At 40.4% G+C, this 20,095-nt stretch overlaps 2 protein-coding genes across 8 annotated transcripts in view; one reads left to right on the top strand and one right to left on the bottom strand.

Annotated features, from left to right (window-relative positions):
• Window positions 1-941: 941 nt before the first annotated feature.
• On the bottom strand, window positions 942-14,087 carry Unc-76 (fasciculation and elongation protein Unc-76). 3 transcript variants are annotated; one of them, XM_026815426.1, is made up of 10 exons: window positions 13,962-14,079; window positions 13,713-13,899; window positions 8,142-8,394; window positions 2,928-3,050; window positions 2,585-2,741; window positions 2,404-2,512; window positions 2,059-2,321; window positions 1,913-1,988; window positions 1,784-1,849; window positions 942-1,707 (listed from the first exon to the last, which is right to left on the bottom strand). In XM_026815426.1, the coding sequence occupies exons 2-10, from the start codon at window positions 13,861-13,863 to the stop codon at window positions 1,691-1,693; spliced, it is 1,215 nt and encodes a 404-aa protein (XP_026671227.1). In that variant the 5' UTR covers window positions 13,864-13,899; window positions 13,962-14,079; the 3' UTR covers window positions 942-1,690. The 3 variants fall into 3 exon arrangements, with proteins under 3 accessions (XP_026671227.1, XP_026671228.1, XP_017883876.1); XM_026815427.1 differs by lacking the exon at window positions 2,928-3,050 and having other exon boundaries at window positions 13,962-14,087; XM_018028387.2 differs by lacking the exons at window positions 13,713-13,899; window positions 13,962-14,079 and adding an exon at window positions 9,692-10,035.
• The window catches only part of LOC108627230 (dopamine N-acetyltransferase), a 9,490-nt gene continuing 1,822 nt past the window's right edge, over window positions 12,428-20,095 (top strand). Inside the window, exons 1-4 of one of the 5 annotated variants that reach the window (XM_018028370.2) lie at window positions 12,468-12,574; window positions 13,471-13,753; window positions 15,043-15,181; window positions 19,096-19,360. In XM_018028370.2, the coding sequence (XP_017883859.1) occupies window positions 15,098-15,181; window positions 19,096-19,360 (349 nt within the window). In that variant the 5' untranslated portion in view covers window positions 12,468-12,574; window positions 13,471-13,753; window positions 15,043-15,097. Of the gene's footprint in view, window positions 12,575-13,470; window positions 13,754-15,042; window positions 15,198-17,649; window positions 18,150-19,095; window positions 19,361-20,095 lie in introns of those variants that run through there. The other 4 variants (XM_018028377.2, XM_018028376.2, XM_018028378.2 and 1 more) reach the window with 4 other exon arrangements.

The following is a 20,095-nucleotide window of genomic DNA, read 5'->3' as shown; positions in this document are numbered from 1 at the left end:
GTACTTGGATACATATGCAATTAAAATAAATATTTTTTACTAAATTCAGACAATTAGAAAGCGTACCACAAATTCGGGTTCAAATTAATGGAATTGCAATAGTTGCATACGAACGGATGAAGAACAACGGGGCGATCCGATGCAAACAGAATATAAAGTAAATACAAATTTCTGTATACAGGGAACACAGGCGTTTTTCAGATCGTAATAAATTTGGTTTTGCCTCAATTAAAAAAGAATTAAATCCAATCTTTATTTCCGTAACCCCGTTTCGAAGCTCACTTATATAGACAATGTCCTTACAATTATTTACAATTATTAACAATACGAGTGTGAACATTTCGTAATATTGGTTGGTCTTCATTACGTATTTGCTAGCGTTGAAATGGTTCTTTCGTTCCCTTATAAGTACATGTTAAACGTTGAACTGGGCAGGGCAGATCTCTGTTCAGTTGGTTCTTGTAAACGCTAAACGTTGAACTGGACAGAGCAGATCTCTGTGCAGTTGGTTTTAGTAAATGCTAAACGTTGAACTGGACAGGGCAGATCTCAATCCAGTTGGTTCTGGTAAATGCTAAACGTTGAACTGAACGTGTCAGATCCCTGCAAAAAATAGCTGGGGGCAGCACTAGTATGGGGAACACGCAAAACCCGGCCGTGAGCACTCTCAGTTCCTCTCTGGTATTAATTATCATAAATAAATTGATAGAGAAATACTGCTGAAAATCGACTGAAATTCAATTACGTAATCTTAAACTCAAAATAATGCATTTATGATAAAAATAGAATGCATACTGTCACGTGATTACATTGCACTTGCATAATTTTAATGACGATCTAATATTTTAATAAATTGCTAAAAAGAATAAAATAGTAAAAAATCTCGATATAGGTAATTCTATAAATGGGTAATGTTGATTGATATATAAAATATACAGATATAGAAGGTTGTTCAATTTATTTCTTTATTTCCAACAAACACAATGGGTTTAATATGTGCGAAACAACCGTGTTGCTGTACACGAACAGTTGTGTTTAATAACGATCTTGCATGTAGTTAATAAACTGATCTGAAGTACAAATTCGTGTGTTAGTCCAGCAACAAGATGTATCTTTCGTCTTTCAATTTTTGCGCGACAAGATCTCAGATAATTCTAGGTACACTCTGGGCAATACAACAATATACACTAAAATTCGTATCGATAATCTACAAGTCGATAAGGTATATTTTTCTACATAAATATATATATAATATTTCCAGTGATATAGTAAAATTTGCTCACGTATGTTCGACAAGATCTTTATGTACAAAAAATTACAAAAAAATGAATTGTCACGAAATTCATGATGACGTATACAAAAACGAAGATTCTCATAATTCGTACACGATTAAGAGGTATTTCATAGAGCGCATACATAGATTATTAGAAATGTATCTTATGTAAAATAATATACACGTGATGATATATAAAGTAAGACTAGATGTGTGTGCCGCGGACTCTACTTATAAACTCTACTGTCGACACAGAGTAGTCCGAGACACAATTTAGAAGCAAAATCACCTGCCTCAACGCAAGAATATGCGGCACAACAACGGCTGAAAGCGTACTGGCAAGAAGAGAGTAAATTGTATTCATATTTTTCATTCCAATATTCCCCGATCTCCTCGCAGGAATTTACGATACGCTCACTAAGTGGGGCATAATACTGAAAAATAGAAGAATTGTCTCTTCATACCATTTATCTTTTGAAAAATTAATTCAAGGAAATTTATGAAATTTACCTTTGAGTATATAATCTGTTAACAGTGTAGGTACAGTCGGGCTGTCTTCACTAATTGCTTTTAGTACTGAAACACATTTAACGTTAAATTTTGAATTATGCGTGATGAACGTGTAGCATTGATACTTACTTTTTATGAGAACTTGTAAGGCCTGGTTATCCGGTGGACCACTGTCCGTATGATAGGGAATTACAGTAGTTAAATACTGAAAGAAACGTCATCAAAATTAAATTGTGCAGTTCACAATCAAAGTTGTTTTGCACGGAGATAATTACCTTAGACTCTTGAAGCGATCTATGTTGCGGTAAAGGACTAGTACCATTTTGCATTTGATTCCTCTTTTTCGTGACGTGATGCTGTCTTCGTCGATTTTGTACTGCTAACAACAACGAAATGAACTGATTCTTGAGTTCTTTCTCGTACTCGAGTTCGTCGCGCAATGCGAGTTCCGCGATAAGAGTTTCGCTGAGAGCTCCGACTAGTGATTCCATTTCCCCAAGCAGCTCAGTGAGTTGGCTGGAGGTAAGTTGTTTTAATTCTAGAATAAACGACCGTGGTTCAGTATTATGAGGCCAATTCCGACATGGTTTATTGTTTCGGATCTCTTTATGAAAATATACTTTTCTCGTGCAACGGAGAGCCCAGAACCTCTCTGCTCCTCTCCAACGCTTCGTCGCTATCCAATAAAGATCCATCAGAATCCGGAGATCGTTCCATCGATGGACTCTCCTACGTAAAGTAGATTACTTATTTGTTCTCGTCCTACATATATTAAAAGAGAATACGAGAATCGATGTTTACCTGCATTATGTCATCTATTTCACGGAGAACTTCTTCGGCAGTCTTCAAAGGTTCCTCTGGACTATGAGTATCTGTACTACTGGACAATATCAAAGCATGCATGTCCAAATCAGTTGCGACAGCCTCATCTTCGCTACTTAAATCCTCTAGTTCTGGTCTATAGCAAACAAAACAGAAGCGTCCAATTTGCGAACATTAGTCGCGGCTTCATGTACGTAAGTACATTAAAAATATATTAAAGATTGTCCTTATGATCTTGAAGTTTCTATTTATTTTTTGTCGAAATAAAAGCAGCAAAGTTACATAAATAAATCCGTTTGATACGCCATAGCGAGATGCTTACCTTTCATTCGGAACTGGGGCTTCGTTCAAATTAAGCGCGGGCATATGCATTTTTCTAGCATACGATTTGCTCCAATCTATCGGTAATATGTTACCAAACGTACCAGTAATCGTCCACCACATTCTATAAAAAAAGAGAAAAAAAATAACTTTCGTTAGAACACGCGGCAATTAATAATGGAGCAAATTTCTTCTCCGGAACGCACTAAGCATCATTGGGTGTGTTGCTAATTATGCGGACACCGTACCAGCTGACTCATATCCTCCTCGTGAATTGTCCTATGACGTTTTAAAACTGTGAATCGAGCGAACGCAGCGGCTATTTTTAATCCTTAACGCTTAACAGCTTCTCAGAATCTACCATGAAATTCAATCCCGCGTATATAATTCTGAAGGAACGTGCCTGATAGTAGACGCTGCGCGTCTTGAAATTCGGAGCGAGGATTCGTGAGAAAATATTGGCACAATTCTAGCCGCGGAGCAGTTCTATCTTTAAATCGATCGTGTAACAGCGTTAACAATAATTTTATCGAACGTAGAATAATCGTGTGAACTCATAATCTAAATTTCGCGGCAGCAGTACTCATTCACGTAGATTCCCAGAGACGTGTTATCGCGTTAACCGCCTGGCAAAAGACGTGATAAGATTTCGCAACGGAGACAAACGTTCATTCCGGCTGGGTCTTCGTTTTCTAGGATACCGTGTGAATCACTTGTCAGACTATCGTAGGCGTTCCTCGGGTCGTGTACACACGTACACACGCCAGGCATACGGTGTAGATAGATCTCTCATCCCGAGCAAAACGAAGTGTAAATCATTTCGATAACAATGCACCCATTCTAAGGAAATGAACTTCCGCTGGACTCGGAGCCCGTCCTATCGACGGATCTTCCTCGCCTCACGCCTTCGATTTGTAAACAATTCAGATTAAATGATGTTCGCGTGCGATCGAACAAACGGGCCTCTGTACGTTATTTTTACGCCCACGTTCGCTCAATTAAATTTTATCCTGCTGCGACTAATTGGCGAAGCCTGAACGTCTGAACAAATTGAATAATGTTTAAATAACGGAAAAGCGCACGGTCTTCATGGTTCGTTGGTAACCTTCAAAATTTTTTTTAAATTATTCCTATCGATTGAATGGACTGCGCTTCAGTTTTTTCCTTGCTTAATGCTTGGTCATGTGGAGTATGGCACGGTCGAGCGGCACTCGGAAATAAAAGGAGCATGCAGACGCATACAGCAGGCCGGTCGATGGTGTTGGATTAACAAATGGAGGTCAATTCGACCCACTTGAGTTTCTCATTAATGTTAAGTGCGTTAAAGCAGTGACTTCATCCTGCGCGTATGTTGTTATCCGCATCATCCGAAACGGACGCCTAAACAAAGGCCTGTTAGATTTTCTACGGAGGGAATTGTTGCTGATGTGAATTTCATACAGCATGATTGAAAAGTAGTTTGAAGAACGAACAGATTTCGCTGTTACCGTTTAAAGTAGCCTGTATCTATGGATCTTCTTTTGCTAACAAAGTGGAACGAGAAAAAACGTTGTGAAATTGAATTTCCGAGAAGGCGAGTGTATCCCCTCGCTTATTAATTCATTCTACAGTTCAATGATCCACGACGAGGCTTGCACAGTCCTCGCGCACTATCCGTTGCGTAACGCAAACGGCTTATAAGCAAAAACCGACGGGTCTTCGTCGATAGCTCAAGCCTAATAAAGCGTTCCGATCCAATTAAGAAACTTGTTTCATCTAATTTGAAAAAAAATCAACGGAACTAGTACGAAATCTACAGTGAATGATCAATTACTCTAATAATACACAATAGGTAATTTTATAAAGAAACAGGAAACGCATTGCTATGCGAAGGAACTGGACCATTTCGCCAGATCTTTCTACTCGGTATAGTTAAATAAATCGAGTCAAGAAAAACGGGCACGAAGAAGAGGAACAAACATGGTCGAGAAGCAACGGGTCGGGTAGAGCGCGTGCGCTGCTTTATTGACGTTTGTCCATCCCCAGAGGGTGGCTCGATACGAACGGCGGAACAAAACGCAGAGATCAAATTTTCATGGGACCCTTCCCCTTCGATTCGATCACGCACGATTTCTTACCGCCTCCGATTGCGGTATTCTACCAGCTTGAATTACGCCGAGGCTTTTTCCGCTCTTTATAACAATTCTCCAGCGTTTTCTACGTACTTTGTAATATACTTGAAAAACAGCGTCGTATAAAGTATATTTTTGTCTTTAATTGAATGAGTTGAACACGTTGAGTGCGTACATAATACATTCCAAACGATTACCGCTTTATTCATAATAGCACGCATAATCGACGCTACAAGGCTTTACGCAAAGTCATTAAGAATAGAATGGTGCGAGGCACGTATACACGGGATCTTACCAAAGAGCTTGTGGCCTGAAAAGGAAGGGGGCCGTGAAAAAAAGGAAAGGAAGTTACGTGCCGCGGGGCGAGAAAGTCTTTCGGTAGGTAAAAAGAAGGCTACCGTTCCGCGTTCAAAGGCGAACACCTATTTGGAGTCGCGAAACCTTGGTGCAAGGGTCGGAGACTCGTTTCATTCCGTGGGTGTCCCATCGAGAGGGATTTCATCTCGTGTCAAATTGGATTAGAAACAATGCGCCGGATACGCACGCACGGATGCGTTTATTCTTTCCGGCTTGATGCATACATATCAAAGCGGTGCTGATGGCGAATGACACACGTGCTGTCGCACGTGTCTGACCTGTGCAAACTTCGGCCACTGACCTCCCCTTTTCTCATCAACAGTCAAGACTTTTGATACTCTCGTTTATTGGAATTTAGAAAAATTTGTTTCGAATTTCAGTAACGATCTCGATGAAGTGTTCGTTACGTAACCGAAAGGGTGGAGCTTGGCTCGGCTTTCCTCGAAGACGGGTATAGTACCGAGGTAGATAGTCGCTATAGATAGTTCGTTTATTTAACCCCTTACATTCTTCAATATATAAGACTATAATTGTAGTTCTTTTAAGGAATTCAAATCCATTTTGACACTCTACATAAATCTGACAATTTTTAAAGGCACGTTCCTTTCAAGGAATTCCAATTACAAATTCAAAGCAATCTGAAAGAATTTAGATTTATTTCCCTAACAACTCCACCCATTAAAAAGGAAAAGGTCTCAACTGAAAGAACGTTTCAGGTAGGCGAGCATGCTTCAGCAGCAGGTATGTAAGTACGCAACCCTGAAAGAACTATTGGCTGGTCAGGTTCAACCTCCCCTGGTGGGAGCAAGTTAATTCTCTGTGTTCTTGATGCAATCTCAAAGACTCTTCCTTGACACAACTCGGATCCTAGGGTATACAAGCTATTCTCTATTTTCTTTTTTTCTCTGTCGATCGGTTCCATGAAAGGCAACGGACTGTCTAGACGAATTTCAGGAAAAACTTGACATCAAAGAAATTCACGCACAACCTGTAGTGTTGAAACGAGTTTAAGAGAGGCCCGGCCGGCTAGTCAGTGTTACCGAAGAAGATACAATTTTGCGCTTCGTTGAGCTTCACCTGCGCCCAGACTTGTTACGTGGTGAAATATATTCTGCTACTTGTGACTTTTATAACGAAATACTTACAGAAGCCTGTTAAACGTTTTTCGAACAATTTTAATGGTCTACAATTAACACTAACACAACTCAATTTATCTTGTAATTTTCCAACAGCCTTGTTGTACAACTATTTTTGGAATAACCATGTGTTCATGTAAATACGATATCGAACCGATTAGAAAAAGGAATTCGCAAATCTAGAAATGAGAAAACGCGTAATTTTTACGGAATTTAGAAGTCAAGTATGAATCGATCGATCAAGGAGCAATTAGCTCATGACGCGCGCCGCGCGACGATAGTCTAATTAGAAGGTGTGTTACTTTCTCATTATGAGGCCTGTCCACTTCATGGAGAGAAAGCTGCAGAACCCGCCGCAACCGTCATGTAGAGAGTACTCGTGGCGGCATACTTTTTCAGTTGGAAAATCGATACCGAGATCTTGGGGATCGGGAACACGAACATCCCCTTTGAAAAGATGTTTCCTCGGAGTCAATTAAATATCGTTAAACCGTTATTATTAAACCTTATCTCAATAAGAGGGTTGACAATCTGGACTCGTTATTCCCAATTTTAAAATAACACATTTCGAGATAAGAGGAGTGTGATATCTTTTGATAATACTCCTTAAAGCGTATCAAATTCGAGAGTTGGCGTATGTATTCAGTTACAATGCTTCTCAATGAAACCATACGAAGTAAGGTAATTTCGATAATATCGGTATGTATTAGATGTGTTTAGACTTAAGCTACCGAGCGAAACTGCTTGTGCCTTAACGCGTGTCGAAGAAAGCGTCTCAACAAGAGATTACTCAAACAGGATATAATATATTACAGAATATATGTAAATCACTAATTGTGTAATGTTTGCGCCTCATTTACACGACCTAATAAAGTGTTTGGTAAAAAGCTTCATCAAAACGTCAGTAGCTCGGCATTTTGAATTATGATATTGAATGAACGAGACTGATAATTATTATTCACGTGCGAATAATATCGTAACGGTGATGGCCGTAAATTATTACTTCCGTTCGTGAAGAACTGGCACGACTATCATTATTTTATAAAGAGGATCGAAGTATAGGATAGCAGTTGTATGGTGCGAGTGTAATAGATACTTCAAGGTAAACGCGACAGTCTGAATACGATAACTCGGACAATCTCCAGGGGTATTTATTAAACCCCCTAGCAAACCGCCAGGCAGCAGTCTTACTTTTTTAATCGTCGAAGGTAGTCATACGTATAAACCGGTATAACTGTAATACCGGAGATATCGCGTGACCCAAGGGTAATAGAAACTGCTCAATCGCGCACGTACTAACATCAATTTTGTTTATGCACGTTACTCTCGTATTTGTAAACGGTTTCTGAAAAACCGATCAGCGTCACAAATAAGAAAAGCAACCCAATGAATCTTTAATTTACACACGTGTAATAATCTAACTGTAAGTAATAATTTGTACTTTTCCTTTTTTGTTTTTGTACAGGGTGAATGGAACATCGTTTCCATTTTAAAAAATATGTTCATTGAATTATAAGAACTACTTATAACATTTCAAGAATAAAAATAGATTATTCCGTCCACCCCTGATGGAATTAATAAAAAAACCGAGCGGATGCTCCAGAAACTTACTGGCACTCGTTCATAATTTCTTCCTGCGTCCGTACTTGCACGGGTGCCAGAGATTCGACGTCCGTACCGTAATCGCGGAAGCAGGATGTTATCTTCTCGTCGAAGGTGTTAACAAGGTCCTCGAGACTACCACTGAAGGGGCTGAACGTCCCCTCTTGGAGAATATCCGTGCCATTCTCCTGCGTGGTCACGGGCTCGTTCGCGTTGCAATTCTCTCCATAACTCGTATTCAAACTCGTGTCCAACAATTGTTCTAAACGTGGTAAAACAGAATAAAGAATCTTGATAAATGTTCGTACGTCCCTTTCATCGATTTGCGTTCCACTTTTAGAACGAACGCGTCAGCCTTCCGGTCATCGTTTCTAATAGAATCGAGGAAAAAGTAAACACGATAGGTCGATCGATGGGACGCGATAAGTCGTATGTACATACAAATAATATTGGGCCACTATTTGTATATACGAAGCATCGGAAATCTTTTGTCTATACAACATTTCGCAAATACAAAACTCTTGTGTTCAAGTTTAAATGTAAATGATGAGCAATTTCAGGCAAATATTTGACTTCAATCTTGAGTCCAGCCTTGAAAGTTAGTAACAAATAAACATAAAAGGATTCGATTTAAAAGGTAAGCAGTATTAATTTACATTAGCTACGGGCATATTATTAGTTACATAAACGCGATGGATCGTACTTTCGCGTACAGACGCCAGTGACGCATAAGGGATCAAATGTTTTTAGGATTAAATGTCTAGGATTTTTTAACGAAGGAGCCGGGAGACGTGCATTTACACAGCATATATGCGTTTCATACGTCTATTTCTCAATATCGCTGGGCGGCGTTTTGAGGCCAGATTTCCTACGATGCGCGATTCTACGATGTCGTGAAAAGTGATATGGGAGTTAAAGCGAACGCGATGGATATTAGACACCAATTGCACGCATGACGTAGCCTTTTGTCGCGCGTTTGTCGCCCGAAGGTCGCTTCTTCACCGCTGCCTATACCAAGCCACCCTCGTCATTTAATTTGTACGTCCGCAAAATGAGCGTGACCACGCGTGCACGCACGTTCACGTACCCAAACGAAACCTGTTCCCTGCGCTTAAGCTACCAGCAAACTCATTCGGTTTCGAAATTTCCGCTTGTGTATCACCGGTCGCAACCTCTGCAACGCCTTTTTTAGGCAAAGAATCGCGGTCCGTTCTAGAACAGTTTTCGCATCGCACGTATACGATCGTCACCCACTTTCCAGGACTTAAATCGATCGCAATCAAGGATAGGGGAGAGACCAAGATAATCATGACTTCGATTGCCAATTTCGCGAGCCACCCGTTAGGCCCTGGGTAATCTTACCGGTTGACGTAACCGCGTCCGTAACAAAGAGACATTTATGATTATAAAACGTCGCGATAAACTTTGATCCGCGACGAGGTTAAAACGGGAGAATCCGTGACCGATATACAATGTACACATACGGCGAAACGCAGCATGGATTGAGGGAACAGCCGGGTACTGGAAAAGTAACATACGCATCTCGTATCGTCTCGCACCTGTCAGTAAATTCATGTTTTTCAAGCTGGCCGTGTCTTCTTCCTCGAAACGTGCGAGGGGTGCCTCGAACTTCAACTCGGCGATCTTGCCCGCCATGTCCCTCATTATTGACCGTGTAGTGGTGAACCGGGAGCGGAGTCAATCACCGTGATGAAATTCGGCACCGTACACTTACGGCGACGCTTCCGAGGCGCACCGTTTGTCTTCGTTTGTTTTATAATTTTTCCCTACGTGAGGGTGTTAACAAGGAAAGGACGACCGACATTGAAGGCCAATACGACAGAACACCCACGATCCACCGTCTGCGAGGCTTCGCGAACGACTGACGCAGAAGGGGCACGTTCCTAAATAGTGGGGGAAGATGATTGCTCGTCGCCATGACGACCGCTGGCTGAGCGCATCAAGCATTCACGATCCACGGGGAAATTGGCCATTCCTCAAGAACAATGAACATTCATAACAGGTAAACCAATTTCTACTGTATAACTATATAATTAACCTTTAAGCTAAAATAAATAGTCTGATCAATAAAAGTCGACATATATTTGGTTGCCTATATTTGTAAAACCGCTTTACCATTTCTTTGTCACTTCCAACTTTATCGTCCGCGTTGGGAATAAAATTACAGTTGCCATTAGGTTAGTTCTCTACAATTATCATCGAACAGTGAAGAAGTATACGCTGCTTCCACGGCACTGCGAGCGTGTGGCGTGCGCTCAAAAATTAAATTCAAATCTTGATCAGTAGCGTAAAAGCCCATTTAGATACATACATTAAATAAACTTCTGTACATTCTCAACAAAATCACGATACTTAAGAAGGAAAGAATAGAAATAGATAAGATACTTAATATGTAATAATATGATAAGCTTAAAATTTTTTTCTCGCATACATAATCCATGAGGTTTTTCCTTTTATATCAAAGTGTCGTGATCGTATCGTTAATATGTAGAATTCAATGGAAAATAACTGAGATAAATTCTAGTCGTTACTAAAGCCACACCTCTGCTATTTTCCAGCAAAAAATGTTAACTGAATGTCAATGCTAAAGTAATAGAACTTTGCAAATGTAGAGAATAATTATACATAAATGGAATTTACTGTTCGAAGGTCTATTTTTGACATTTTTATCTGACCTGCTCTTTCAATGGCCCAAAGAAAGGCCAAAATGTCAGGTGGTAAAGTAATTTGGGAAAGGGCAACCGCCAGCCTATTGCTCTCCTGTGATATCGTTATAATATAAGCGTTTCAATGATACAAGCTACATGACGATGCAAAACTCGGGTATTAGACCACCGTACAAGGCAGCTCTGTTCATTTACTGGGCAAGAAAATACAAAAATACCACTAGAATAGAGGATAGTAGTTATCCTTGATAATGTCATAAATTGCACTGTTAACGAAAGGTGGTGATTTAATAAAGGTTACGAACATGATCTTTCTTGTTCTGGTACGTGTTAGATTGGTTGGGACCAATCGTTATCGTCTCATAAATTATTATCATAATCATAAGATCGTTAAAGCATCGATTAAATAAAGAGTTGATTAAAAAGGAAATGCATAAAAACCGTTCTCTCGAACGTTGAAATAAGTAATTGAGTATCATTGGAAAACTACCGGTAAGAATCGTTAAACGTATAATTTTTATCTTTGCCTCGCGCGCATCAACTAAGGCTTATCTGGATAATTGATGACACGATCGTTTTCAAAGTATCGATAATGATACTGACGGTGTTTGCAATTAAAAAAAGGATGTTGGTATAAAAGATTCATGAGCCGCATTTTATGGAATGAAAAAATACTGCTCGCTGCGTCGATGGTTTCGCCCATTGGCGATTGTAAGCTAACGTTGATCTCCTACAAGTTGTAATAGACCAATGGTAGCTTTCGCTTGAGAATGTAAAAGAAAAAAAGTAATAGAATGAAAATAGGACGCAGAATGCGAATTAATAGAATATAGGGTGTATCGTTTATCGTCATTTTAGATAATAGGTGTTGATATGAGCACCAATAAAAATGAGATCTTTCGACATCGATATTGTTGGGCGACACCTTTGCAAGACGTAACCAGACTCAATTATCGTGAAATATAATCAATCATTCTACTATAATAATTTACTTTTTTTACTTCAAGTAGTAATTTGTCTATCGAATTGCACCACTTACATAAGCGCAGCAAAGAATTATAGATAACGTTAAGTGACTTTATCGGAGCAGATCGCATCGGCGAAGTGTTCGTATCATTCCATAATTAATGCCGCGGAAATAATAATAGTGAGGTACAATTACGCTTGTAAATAAACACAGCTGTTGGTCTGTGTTGATTGGCTAGTTACGAGCGGCTCGTACTTTATAAAATTTTACAACAGGCCAGTCGAGGCTTGCAAAGATAAACGAACAGATATATCGGAGATAGTAGACCGGATTGAGATGTTATGTCATATCAGGTTATCCTCGCAATAGATCAAACAGAATTAATTAAAATTTCCGCTAAAGGATTTAGCGAGAATGAGCATTAATTTAAATCTCCGAACGCGATGTTACGGATGATAAAGCGATAGACAGTTAGGTTGCTTAATTTCGTTACGACTAAGTGGATGCTGGGGAGCGTTTCTATGATCGGTCCAGCCATCACGTCGCAGACCCAATTACTAATAGTTCCAGATCTTGCGACCTAATCAAATTCAATGGAAAAATAGAGTCGGGGTCTACCCTTTATATGGTCTGTCGTCGAAGGGATATTACGTGCCGGATGCTAATGGCCCTCCCTATTGCTCGAACTAAGTTCTCACGTTGGCAGTGCGTAGTCGACGATAGACTGAAGGGGACGCGTGTGTTTCGAAACGATGAAAGATTGCCTAGAAAGCTCGACGCCTCTTCAGGTATGTAAATAACGTATCTCGCTTTGGTAAATCATGTCATCTCAACATATCTTACCTTTAACAATAAAAAGATAAAAGGAGAACAACTCGCGGTAGGGTATAGGTCAATGATATCTTTATCTCAGAGGAATTAATTGATTCCGTTTTTATAAAACTTGTTCAAACAAATGCGAGATTTTTTTAACGTCTGCGAACTGAAAACATGGTCAAGTTGACTGGTTCATCGAACAAGTTCGTTGCGTGTAACGATAAATCGATGTCCTCACGTGTTGGAGTAATCCGATCACCGGATTTATTGCATAGAGCAAAGGCTAGAAGAGTTCAAAGACGAACGTTTCACTGACCGGATATACCTATGCGCTTGGTGTTGAAAGACGGTGCGTGCCAAAGGAAACCGATTTATCTCACTGAAAATCCGCTGTTGCGGAGCGAACACCCCACTGACATTGGCAGTGCACTCCTCGATCCTTTGGCTTCTATTCTCGGACGAATCCGCGATGCATCGCGTTTTACGGACGGAAATAGCCGCAAACATTTTCTCTCGGTTAAGAAAATTTCATTAAATCGTATTCGCCAGCGAACATGCAACATCAAAGATCCCTTGCTCCGATAAATATTAACACGCAACGATAGAAATGTTCATCGTTCAACTTCGGTCAGTACTACTCGATTTTCCATCTAATCTGCAGTTGCATTTGTTGGTTTAACGATTATTGTAGACCGAGCGCGAAGAAGAGGAGTGATTGGGTGCTAATAACGTTATCTATGCATTTAGTTGAACAGTGCTAGGTGATAATGTCAATGATATGATTAAAAGACGCAAGTAGATGATCCAGATTTAGTAAAAGAGCGGACAACAAATCGACCCGTATACAAGAATTATTTCGTCCCGGCAGAGTCAGCTGTAATTCGATTATACGCCTCGCTTTCGGAGCAGTGCACGTGTCCCAAGTACAAAATATCCTAGAACCACGTCTGGTGCATTTGTATCAATCAGCTCCGCTTCGGTATTTGGTCTCGTTTCGTCGACTCCGGAGAGTGTCACGTATCGAGGAGGTATCGAGGAGGTAACGAGGAGGTAACGAGGAGGCACCGTGGGAGACCAGCGGAAGAGGAGATTTAATAATCGACCAAATACCTGGATTTCTTTGTCTGCTGCGTACGTCTGCACGCGGCACGGTAAGTGTGAACTCGCCACCTGTACACCAGGTGTCAACTACTTTTCGATCATGCGTATCACGTCTGTCATCGTACCGAGGCTGGGTGGCAAGCCGAGGGGTGACAATCATTCGGAGAACGATTCAATTAATCCATCCGAGGCCAGCCTTTAAAGCAGTTTGCAATTTCTCGATCAGTTGCCTCGGACAAACGTATAAGTAAAACTTACTTCAATTCTTGGATCATAATGGAATATTCGTCTGTCGTGGTCCTAAACAATGGGGTCATCGTTCACGGAACTAGTTTCCCCGATAAATCTAGCTTCGGTAGCTTCCGACTGACTGACCGAACGAGGGAGCTTGACTGAACTCTAAACGAGATTAGCCTCGATCGCAACGATACTGCGCGATCGAATGTACGACGATCGCGTACAAAGTTCGAATACAAATTTTCTTCGTTTTACGTGTATACACGTGATGCAGTCCAAGAATTTACTGCGCAGCAGATCTAGCCTTCCGTTTATCGAACATTGGAGCGAATTTAAAGAGAACGAACATTCACGCGTAGATAAACGAGGGGACACGACCACTGTTCGCATGGTGGGACGTTTGGCGTAGATATCTCACGCTGAACGGAACTGCATCGCGTTAACCGCAGTTTTTTGTTTAGCATCGCTCAAGTAATTGTTATGCATCGAACGTTGGGAAAGAATTCAGTCAAGTGCGACGCATTCATTTCTTCTTTCGCTGCGGCTGTTGTCTCCCTTCGATTCTGCTCCTTAATTATCGTTGCAATCATTGCTTGCTCAACAAATTAATAGTTGAACTTATCGTTATCACGTAACGAAATATGAATAAAGTCTTTTACGTAATCGCTATCAGATCAGAGGTGATAGATCGAGACTATGCTGTATGTGGAATTGTGTAAATACATAAACTGCGATGCTTATCGTGTCGGATTGCGGAATAAAAATTGCAAAGTTGTGCAGTAAACGGTATGCGAGTGTACCTCTTGCCTCGAAAATAAGCGCGCAGATCAATCAAAAGGCGTTTCCCGTGCAATTTCCCGCATAAATCGTCAATTAATTCCAAGACAAGCAAGAGACAGAGGGTTCACCACAGATAATTAGCGCATTTATATGTCAGATTAGTGGATTTATTGCACTGGACGTACTGCGCTCCAGTGTCTCAAGGCAATCTAGAATAATCGAATATCCATTGTCGCTATGCACTTTGTGTCGCAGACAAGACAACGACAATAAAATATATGACAAGACAGTGCGATCATTCCGACGAATCTGTTTATTTTAGTGAAGTCAGAAGTCGGGATGTATTCTCGCTCATCGCGAGTAGAAACGGAACGACGATGATCAGACGCGAGAGGATCTACTTCGAAGGGAAGGGGAGCGTACGGTGCTGTTCAATATTGGATCGGAACGTTTTAAAACAGGTGCTTTATTCCCGAGGTAATCTTAACTACGTGCAGTCAGTGCATTTTCATTGCGAGAGAAGGTGTATCTTATTCTGATTGGCCTGCCACTTACGGATCTAGCACCGCCTCTCTCGATTGAGAATCATTTATATGTGTAACCAACGTGTATCGCGATCTCTTAACGGGTGGGTAGTTACGTCACGATTAACTATATCACTGATTGAATAATACCGAAGGGGCATTATTAACGGGCACCGAACATTGGTCAAGTCTACCGCGCTGTCGGTTGGAAATTTTTAGAGAAGGTGCAAGAACGTTATCCTACCTGCGAACTACTTTTGAAAAAAATTCAGATTGAAAACACGACACATTTTTTTGTAATTTATACAGCTTACGTTACTCGGTGCTCTGGATAACGGTACATACGATACCGCGTATCCTACTACGGTTTTCAAGCGATTCAGGTTCCCGTTGAACAGAGAAGTCCGATCGGTTAGCGAGTAAGCAAGTATTAGTGACAAATAATTGCGACGACGAGGTGGAGATGTAATGAAGCAGCACGACGAGCTCGCATAATCGTCAATGCCAGTAATAACTCTGAAATAAATTAAAATTAATTGATCCTTCGACACTACGGCTTTCCGTGTACGTTTGTCTCACTCCTTTCATTCCGTTCCGTTCACTCATTTTTCAATGAAATCACGCGATGCAAATATCGCACCTGTTCAAACTTGTTCGCGGCATTGTTATCGTTTCATCTCACTACGCTATTTGTAACAAATTTGTTTGGACTGATGAGAAATCGTGATAAACAACACGAAATGCGTAGGAAAGAGTACGCGGGGGAAAGATCAGCGGCTGACCACCGAGCTTGACGCTTACTACCGAATCCGGTTTGAAAGTATTCCGAGAACAAACAGACGATTGTTATAATTCATTGTCATACGTTAGCGATCGCCTCGTTTATCGAGCCTCGTGATCAAACGCTGCAGTGATTGTATTCCCGTTGCACGACTGCCTACTGTGTTGTTATCTACAGTTTACACTAGTCTACAGGGTAAAGCTGTCTGTCTATCACGGACTCGTTTAAAAGATCACCGGACGGCAGACTTGCTCGTGTAAATGCGTTTAGAAAAATGCACAAAAAATGTGTCAAGAGCTCGCATCGAGCTTGACTTTATTGCAAGAATGCTGTTTTTTTCTTCTCCTTTTGTTTTTGAGGCCACGCAGACCGACACTCGACAGCGCGCAAGAATCGAACACCGACATTATTGAATGCCACCTAATGTACGACTATAACGCGCGGTTCTCTTCGTTGGCCTTCGTGGGTATAGATCGGCGACAGTTCCGTGACCGGCCCAGAGTCCGTTCCGTGTTTTGTACAATTCAATGAAATTGCATAATTCGTGGGTAAATAGCCTTAAACTTCGAATCCGGTTCGTACCTCGTCGAAGATTTCTTTTGTGCCGGATTACGGTGGATCACGTCTCTACTCCTCGAAGCGGAAAGTCTTTATCTTGTTTGAAATTTTAAGCGATGACTCCACTAGTTTTTGATCATTATTGCACATATGAATAATCGACTGGCAGAGAACAGGCGGAATGTGTTCAGTTTGAAACAAATTGTATTTCAATTCGCGTTTAAGTCTGCCGATTCTGTGTTTATTCGAGGCACGCGAAGCTCGAGGCTAGATGCTTCGAAAGATATTAATGGTAATTTTCCGAAGGCATACATTTTCACGAATTAATCGCTTTTCGGTGTCGGAATCGTGTGTCAATACACTGAAGATTAATTTCCGGGTAAACGTCGGTGAATCATTTTTTCGGATTCATTGTTGCATGTGTACAGAAAACTTGAATTAAACAGCGTTGTACTCGCGGAAGTAGCGTTCGTTCGACGATGTAAATACTGGAAGATTGTAGGTCTGGACGATATTTTATGTATGTACGTACAAGCGAAATTGTTATATTTACCTGTCACGTTGCAATATCTCCAGTACAATGAGAAAACGTGACAATTGTAGCATCGTACGCGATATGATTACGTTCACAGGACGGTTTGAGGATAGCGTTCAATAGCTGAATCGTATTCAGGTTTTATGGTGTATTGTAAAGCAATCGGTACAAATAGTAATTTCGTTCTTTTTTTACATTTCTATCAAACGCAGATCGCGTGTCTCAGGCAAGCCTTAACGTGTTTTTAACGAACATTCTTTTCTTGGTTTTTCTCCGCGTCACTCAATTTGCATTAAGTGATATTAAATGACAAACCGTGTACATGCCGAATACATATATAACTGGGATATCAGATCTTCCCTTGGCGGTGTTCCCTTTCGTAACGAATCGTAGACCAACAATAATTAAGCAACGAAACAAGAATTAATTAACGGCACGACGAGACGCGACATCGCAAGAGATAATCAAACGTGCACAACGGTACGTTACATAAAGTATCCTTTCCTGTTCGAAAAAGATGCATATCGATTCCGCTTGAAAAATCTTCGTGGCTCAGTAAAAGACTAGTTTCTTATTTTTAACGTAAAAAGGACAGGGGTCATAGAAAAACGAAAGAGCCAGTCATCCCGACGATTAAATTCCTATGTTTCCGATCTCAAACATCCTAAACTTCTGTTCGCCTGTCCCTGAACCTGTAAGAATGGCTTTTGCCCGTACTGAGCGTATATAAGAGTGACGACGTCCTATCACAAAGCGCAGTGTTAGATTACCACCTCGACGTCAACAACGGGCTTCGTGTGGCAAAACCGGCGATATTTCTACATTTCAGTGGTCCACTGAATGAGACGCCGCGATCGCGTCCAGCCGGTATCGTTGCCGAAATTTATATAAGAGATCTCTCCTGAGTATAAACGATCTACAAGAATATATTCACCATGGAAACCGCAGACTTGGCTGATTTTACTCTCATCGACTCTAACAAGACCCAGACCAATTTCGTGAAAAATGTGCCGAAAGTTGCTAAATACACGGTAAGCTCCTAGCGTACGTAACAGAGCTTCGACATTATATTTTTTTCTACTGTGTTCTACTAAACTATACGTTGTTACAAAAGTTTGATAATTACAAAATTTGCCGTGATGTAAGGAAAGCCATGAACATAAGTATCATATTCCTGGCAATATCTAATCATACGTAATTTTGTCCACGTACATCATGTTCTAATGACTAAATTATTCAAGGGTCTGAATCGCTGAATAAAAATTGTGATATAATACGGTATTCTCTTTGAATTCTACATATGTACATCCATACGCAGGATGAATCCGGTTAGGAGAAGACAAGCACGAGCCTCGAATGATTTTAAAATGTTTTCCGCTTTCATCTCGATATTATACACCAGCCAACTTCAGTATTTTTCATCTGAAATTCGCTATTTACTATTTACCATGCTCTTTCATATCATGAACTGGGATTTCTCGAATCGCTCTTTGAAAGTTAAAAAAATCTTCAGAAGCTGAGTTTGAATGCTATAGTTATGCTCCGCAATATATCTTCGCTCTTAATAGTTACTGTGAATTATAAAAGTAGATCAACTACAACACCGTGTCGATCATTGATGATCGAAATAAAACGTCGCAGAAATGGGATCGCGTCGCGAGCCATGCGCTCAATGGACCACATTAATTGTCGCGTGTGTGAAAGCGCTAATTCAATTCCCGTTGCCGCGAAAACAATGAATTGTTGTTCTGATGGCATTAGGTTACATTTACGTATATTTATACAATATTGCAACAGTTGTTTAGAGCTCATGCGATCAAATTATGCTACTTTGTACCGAGCTACAATATCAAGCAATTAACTGGAGTCTAGTTACTGAACTGTTGCTCTCTTTCATTTAATTTTCTATAAATAAATTCTTGTCGACAAACGTATTTGAAACTTTTCTAACTCTTGTTAGTTTGTTGCGTGTTCTAGCTGGCGGATTCAGCGAACGACGAAAGAATGGGCATGGACTATCATCTCGAAGTAGTCACCAAAGATGACAAACTTAGGATACTAAAATTTCTCAGACGATTCTTCTTCAGAGACGAACCACTGAACCATTCGATCGAACTCATATCAGATAGCGAGGACACTTGCCTCGAGTTAGAGGAATATTGTTGTATGTCCTCGCTTGAGAACAATCTGAGTTTGATAGCAGTCTCACCGAGCGGTGCTATAATAGGTGTTTTGTTAAACGGTAAGACTTTCATCTGTGCGCGTCAAAGATTAAAATAACGCTTGAACTGTTCATTAAGCTATGCTATATGCGCGAAAGCTTGCGGGCCTTCAATTCTGTTTACGCAGATCTTGATATAAGTATATTTGGGTTAATAACACTTCGCATACCAAGAATATTTCGTTCTTAGTAAGAAACACTGATATTACGAGCTGAAATGTTCGAGGAATACGAAGCTGTGTCAAGTCGGTCGCAACGAATAATTAATCCTTGAGCTTATGCATCAAGGAGAATGTAGGACAATAGATAGATTTTTATGCATATTGTACAAAATATTTGCTCGCAATTTACGAAGGTACTGCATTATTTACGAGGCGTTCTCGACTAGATTCGATTCCAATTTAAAATAGTACCCAAGATAGCAAGAATTGTGAGAGATAGTGCATCAAGGATCGAATACGGAAAGAAATTAAATAAAAATCCGTGTGAAAAATAATTATCAAAGACGTGAAGTCACGCCCACTACAAAACGGTACTGTGCTCAACGTTACATAAATTGTTATGCGAATGGCAAGCAGTCGTGAGACTTATTAAACGTTACCGGTTGTTGCGACTATAGCAATTACATTATTTTAACGGTAGATTCAGTTAATCACATACAGTAAATGATCATAACAAACCGGGTGAACTACATAAAGAAATGCATTAAAATGCAAATTGGACAAGTATGTCGATCTAATGAATTCTGTTTAAAAT

Source organism: Ceratina calcarata, unplaced genomic scaffold (assembly GCF_001652005.2).
Source record: "Ceratina calcarata isolate Rehan_Ccalc_2016 unplaced genomic scaffold, ASM165200v1 scaffold449.2, whole genome shotgun sequence".
Lineage (NCBI taxonomy): Eukaryota > Metazoa > Arthropoda > Insecta > Hymenoptera > Apidae > Ceratina > Ceratina calcarata.
Note: the sequence above shows the minus strand (reverse complement) of the source record. Positions and strands in the feature narration are given on the sequence as shown.